This window comes from Lucilia sericata, unplaced genomic scaffold (assembly GCF_015586225.1).
Source record: "Lucilia sericata isolate MDLA Ls3-8-SP2 unplaced genomic scaffold, ASM1558622v1 Contig002599F_arrow, whole genome shotgun sequence".
Lineage (NCBI taxonomy): Eukaryota > Metazoa > Arthropoda > Insecta > Diptera > Calliphoridae > Lucilia > Lucilia sericata.
This window is the reverse complement of record NW_023996354.1, coordinates 27944-34845: the sequence shown is the minus strand read 5'-3', so window position 1 is coordinate 34845 and position 6902 is coordinate 27944. Positions and strand designations below refer to the sequence as shown.

The window sequence follows — 6902 nt, the reverse complement described above, 5'->3', positions numbered from 1 at the left end:
CCTTACAAATATTTCAAATAATGCAGTATGTTTGTTATCGAAAATGGTCAAAATCGGTTGGCCTATAAGGTCCCTTTCAGATAATGACTTTAACATTCATAACAGACCTAAAAAAAATGCAAATTTCAAAAGAATCGAACCTTAATAGACCGTACACCTATGAGTATATACAGAAAATTACTCTATTGTCCATCTATGTCATAAAATTGATTACTCACTCGAATACTAAAATAATTTTAACCATAATAAACTCAAAACCCTATAAACGGCACTACTCCAAAAACGACCCTGATTTTGTGATATCGAAATATTATTACAATTCGACTATCTTTCCTTTGGATATATAGGGGCTCAGAGATTTTAAAAGCTTTATCCATAATTAGCTCAAAACCCTATAAACAGCACTCTTTCGAATATAACTCTGACGTTGTGATATCGACCTATTTTAAGGTTTTGATGGTGGCTATATAAGATTCGAAATAAGCGACTCTGTTTCCTTTGGATATATAGAGACTAAGAGATTTTAAAAGTCCCTAATATTGTAATCCCTCAATACCTGTTTTGAAAGATATGTATATCTGTACCCATCATCCACAAGGTGAACAGATTTTCTTGTTGCCTTAGGCCCACAAATCGGTCCTATATGGATTCTAAAACTATCTGGCCTTCTCTCTACATCAGTCTTTTGAAAGCAAAGTGAAATTTTCTTTACATTTCGCTGCGCTTCTAAGGTTTGATTGACTTTAAAAGAGTGAAATTTTGGGCCTACAAAACATAAGTTACGAAAAGCTGTTGAAATCGGTTTTTGTATCCATTAACATAGCCCGAAGTATAAGAAATCGTACAGCCCGCCCAACCAACAGAATCAAAGAAAAGGTTTAGCTAGAAAGTCTCGCTTATAGGGCCACTTCTGGATATCATTGATTGAATTAAAAGCTAGCATAGAGCAAAAGCTGTTAGGAATATGTAACCAGATCTTCAGATAAGCTTAAGTACACGGTGTATTCGAAAATAATAGAAATTCTTTTAGAAATTTCCACCTAATAATTCCTTTTTCTTTATATAACTGAGAAATCTTCTCAACATTTTCTTATAAACAATTTAACATCAATATTTTCTTAATATTAAAAAAATATTTCGAAGAAAATTTAATAAAAATAACACAAAATTTCTCTACTATGTAGTTTATAATAATATATAAAACTTAAATTATAGCCAGAAATAATATGGAAAGCAATTCAAGAGAAATATATATATTGTTTTGAATGAATGAATGTCTATTATACTATATAGTATAACTAGCTATACCCAGTGTGCTTTGCTACCCTAAAAGGAATATGTATAAATAAATACCAGATTTATTATATGTTACATATAAAAGATGTCAAGCAAATTATTGCAAGTTCGCCAGTTTCTATCTATCGCCAATTTCTATCTATCTACAAAAAATTTGAATAATATAAGAGTTTCCAAGATGCACGAAATTTTGTATTTAATTCATATATGTGGTGCCAAGCCCCCCATTGAAAGTCCGCCCGTTATTCTCTAAATGTTCACATGAATGTCAAAGTTCTTCATGTAAAATTTTAAGATTCTAGCTCTAATAGTTTCTCAGATATACGAATTTAATTCATGTGGGGGCTTCAAGCCCCCCGGATGAAAGTCCGCCCTTTTTCCTCCAAAATATTCAGATGATTATTAAAATAATTTGTTCAAAATTTGAAGAATCTAGTTCTATTAGTTTCCCAGTTAAACGAAATTTTGTATTTAATTCATATGGGAGGTACCAAGTAACCCATTGGAAGTCCGCCCGTTATATTCTAAATGTTCAGGTGAATGTCAAAGTTCTTCAAGTAAAATTTAATGATTCTAGCTCTAATTGTTTCTCAGATATACGAATTTTTCTATTTTATTCATATGGGGGCTCCAAGCCCCCCAGATGAAAGTCCGCTCTTTTTTCCTTAAAAATGTTCAGATGAATATTAAAGTTCTTCGTGCAAAATTTTAAGAATTTAGTTCTATTAGTTTCCCAGATAAACGAATTTTTGTTTTTAATTAATATGGGAGGTGCCGCTCCCCTCATGGGTAGTCCGCCAATTTTTTACCCAAAATGTTTATATGGATGTTAAAGTTCTTTGTGCAAAATTTTAAGAATTTAGTTCTATTAGTTTCCCAGATAAACGAATTTTTGTATTTAATTAATATGGGAGGTGCCGCTCCCCTCATGGGTAGTCCGCCAATTTATTACCCAAAATGTTTATATGGATGTTAAAGTTCTTCGTGCTAAATTTTAAGAATTTAGTTCTATTAGTTTCCCAGATAAACGAATTTTTGTATTTAATTTATATGAGAGGTACCACGCCCCCTAATGCTAGTCCGCCTACTTTTTGTCCTAAATGATCATATTGACACTAAAGTGGCTCCGACAAAATTTGAGGACTCTAACTGTTATATTATCTAAAATATACAGATTTTATATTTTCTTAATGTGGGCGTGGCTCATCGCCCACTTGAAATTTCGAAATAAAAAGTAGCCTATTACCTATTCCAGACATGCAGGAATATGCTGTGAAAATTTCAAGAAAATCGGTTCAGCCGTTTAGTAGTCTATAACGTTCAAACATACAAACATACAAACAAACACACATTCATTTTTATATATATAGATTTTGTATAAATTGTCAAACGAATGCAGAAGGAAGGAACAACAACAAAATATATATTTTGAATATACTCATCTGGTTGCTGGCAACTATACAAAGAGATACAAAATCATAGACACATGTATATTCTATAATAGTTAAATCTAAATATGCAAATTGGAAATTTCTATAGAAAATATTACTTATATTCTTATGGTACACCCCCCTTCCCAAAACAACCCATTTTTAAGAAACGAAATTTGTAAAATTTTAAAGCAACAAAAAAAAAAGAGGAGATGAACCTTTATGGCATTAACCCGTTACGCCTTGTTTCCTTTTTCTACTCGTTTTATTTTTCGCTTTAAAGAAAATGACAAATATGTAGTATGCTTAAAGGGATCTATATGGTGTATTGAGAGCGTGTTAGAGATGTCAGACGAAAATGTAAAATTTCAGCAGTAAAGCAATTTCAAACTGATGCCAACCATCATTTTCCCCCCTTTGGCATTTTAACACACTCACTGCTTTTTTGTATTTTGTTTTTTTATATGTTACTCTCTTTAACTCTCATATACTTATAAGTAGCAGCCATGAAAATGTTGTTGGAATTGTACTATTTGGGTACCAATTCTTATTTCAATTTGGTACCGAAATATTCCACACTATAGGTCTGAACGATCGAGTTGACTGGCCTGGAGTATAAAACACATTATAGTCGGGACTGTAAGAATAGTCTACTGTTTGGACTATAGAATAGTCTATAGTCTGGACTACAGAATAGTCTATAGTCTGGACTATAGAATAGACTATAGCCTGAACTATAGAATAGTCTATAGTCTGGCCTATATTCTAGACTATAGAATAGTCTATAGTCTGGACTTTGGAATAGTCTATAGTCTGGAATAGTCTATAGTCTGGACTATAGAATAGCCTATAGTCTGGACTATAGAATAGCCTATAGTCTGGACTATAGAATAGTCTATAGTCTGGACTATAGAATAGTCCATAGTCTGGACTATAGAATAGTCTATAGTCTGGACTATAGAATAGTCTATAGTCTGGACTATAGAATAGTCTATAGTCTGGACTATAGAATAGTCTATAGTCTGGACTATAGAATAGTCTATAGTCTCGACTATAGAATAGTCTATAGTCTAGACTATAGAATAGTCTATAGTCTGGACTATAGAATAGTCTATAGTCTGGACTATAGAATAGTCTATAGTCTGGACTATGGAATAGTCTATAGTCTAGACTATGGAATAGTCTATAGTCTGGACTATAGAATAGTCTATAGTCTGGACTATAGAATAGTCTATAGTCTGGACTATAGAATCGTCTATAGTCTGGACTATAGAATAGTCTATAGTCTGGACTATAGAATAGTCTACAGTCTGGACTATAGAATAGTCTATGGTCTGGACTAAAGAATAGTCTATAGTCTGGACTGAAGAATAGTCTATAGGCTGGACCATAGAATAGTCTATAGTATGGACTATAGAAAAAACTACAGTCTGGACTATAGAATAGTCTATAGTCTGGAATATAGAATAGTCGATAGTGTGGACTATATAATAGTCTATAGTCTGGACTATAGAATAGTCTATAGTCTGGACTATAGAATAGTCTATAGTCTGGACTATAGAATAGTCTATAGTCTGGACTATACAATATTCTATAGTCTGGACTATAGAATAGTCTATAGTCTGGACTATAGAATAGTCTATAGTCGGGACTATAGAATAGTCTATAGTCTGGACTATAGAATAGTCTATAGTCTGGACTATAGAATAGTCTATAGTCTGGACTATAGAATAGTCTATAGTCTGGACTATAGAATTGTCTATAGTCCAAACTAAACTGGTGAATAAATTAAATATAATCTAGAGTAAAGAACAGACTATAAAACTGACTATAGTCTGGACTATAGTCTATTCTATACAATCTGACTGATAGTTAGAATTCTTGCAATTAAAGTTCAATTAAAAGCTGATCAATTAGAACTTAAACTAGATACAACCACGATAAAAGTACTATTTTTCAAGCACCTTGTATGGGCCATTATTCAATTATTCCCCTTTTTTTATAACATAGTGCCATTTATGTTGAAAAATCAACATACTAATATCCTTTTTAGCTGCTGCTTCAGCCATTACTATGAAAAATTTATTTTTATCGTTTTTATTTCATCACTCTCTATATATACAGAATTTGATTTTTACACACACTTCCATACATGTGCAATTTTGCCAATTTCTTTGTGTATTTATTGGTTTTTCACATTCTCTTTCTTTCGTCCTTCATACATTTTGTTTGAGGGGAAACTTTAGCAAATTGCCGCTAATTTTTAACCAATGCGCATGAGCATTGCATAAGTTTACTATAAAGGATACCTAAAAGCAATAAAATTTAGAAAATAGCGCTAAAAGCATAAAGGACAATAATCACTTGTACTCTTTCTTGCTAGTGGGCTTAAGCAGTGAATTTTCTCACCATCTCTTTCTTGCCATAGGTAGTTTATGCTCTCTGCTCTCTTTTTTTAAACATTACTATGGGAAAATTTTATGTTTTTGCTCTCACCCCATTTTTGATTTTAGGTTTTTAAGTATACATTTTTGTTGTTGTGTATACTTATATCCTTTTCAAATTTCTATAATTATTTTCGGGTGTGTTGGTTTGTGTATAGGAACAAATTGAGATAGTGAAACACAAAAATTAACACACAAACAAAGAAAATAAGGAGTATAAATTAAAAACACTACTAAAAACATGCATTTTTTGTTTTTCCTTTTCATTACAGAGACCATACTCATCAGCATACTCCTGGCAGTCGGCGAAATCCCCCATAAAAACAAAAAGCACAACAACAAAATTGTTGTAAATACAGGCAGTCAGAGATTTTTAATGACGTAACAACCTGCTGTATTCGGTATCTGTGCGAGGTAGTAGCAGTAGCAGCAGAGTCCAAAGAAAAAAAGAAACTCAATTAAGCAACAGTTAAATTAAGTAGGTTTCAAGTTCAAGGCTGACAGTAACGTTGCAGACTCATTGAAGTTAAAACAAATATACATACTATATTTTGTACATAAAGTCATTGTACTGTCAGAGCATCACTAAAGCAGCGTTTGCAGCAGAGACAGAGGAAAAAAAATCGTTTAAATTTAATTAACAAATAACAAAGCAAACAAAAAACCATGTCTTTATCATTTGAAGCTGCCTCTAACGAAGGACCCGGCTATGTTGGTATTCGCTTTTGTCAAGAATGCAACAACATGTTGTATCCCAAAGAGGATAAGGAGAGCAAAGTCCTCATGTATGCCTGTCGTAATTGTGACTATCGTCAGGAAGCCGATTCCAATTGTATTTATGTGAACAAAATTATGCACGAAATCGATGAATTAACTCATATTTGCCCCGATGTCATTTCGGATCCCACCTTGCCGCGCACAGAAGATCATGAGTGCCCTAAGTGTGGTCATCGTGAGTCGGTATTTTTCCAGGCTCAAACTCGACGCGCTGAAGAGGAAATGAGATTGTACTATGTTTGTACCAATCAAAATTGTACTCATCGTTGGACTGAGTAAACGATGTGGGGCTTTAGGGGGAGGAGATCTAAATTTAATGGTTTTTGTTGTTTTAAAGTTGTTTTATCAACACTTTACTTTAATTAACTTTTAGCTTTTGATATTTTTAAATATTTTACAAAATTTTTAATTTAAATGTACTAACTTTAGTTTCTCTTTATTTCAAGAAAAGTCCAACATTAAAGCCCCGTTTTAAATTTATTATTTAACTAAAACTTGAACCAACAATTTAAAATGTCAACCTTCATACAATTATCCTATTCACAACCTGTGCTGTAGCGTTGTATTAACATTTTATCATACAGCTATACGACACAGGCTGTGAATTGGGTAATTGTTAATATTGATTAAATCAAATTAAATGTAAAATGTAATCTAAATTCTGTGGGAAATTTCTAAACAAAGTTTAAACTAAATTCCGTTAAAAATGTTAACTAAACCCCATAGTCGAAACTATTAACCAAAATGCTTTATTTAAAACAATGTCAATGAAAACGTCAAAAAATTTGAACACTCCACCATTAAATTGTTTCCTCCTCCTAATTAAAGACCTTCAGGTCTTTCTTAAACTCGGATCGATTATTTTCTAAAGTTTTTGAATCTAAATTTTATATAAACTCATTTAATTTTCTAATTGTTTAACAATAATTTGTGTTTTTTCTAATTTTTTTTAAAT

General features: G+C 32.1%; 1 protein-coding gene across 1 annotated transcript; it reads left to right on the top strand.

Annotated features, from left to right (window-relative positions):
* The first annotated feature begins 5830 nt into the window (after window positions 1–5830).
* Window positions 5831–6443, top strand: LOC119614120 (DNA-directed RNA polymerase II subunit RPB9). The gene has a single exon (XM_037970221.1). The coding sequence runs from the start codon at window positions 5837–5839 to the stop codon at window positions 6224–6226; it is 390 nt and encodes a 129-aa protein (XP_037826149.1). The 5' UTR covers window positions 5831–5836; the 3' UTR covers window positions 6227–6443.
* Window positions 6444–6902: the final 459 nt, after the last annotated feature.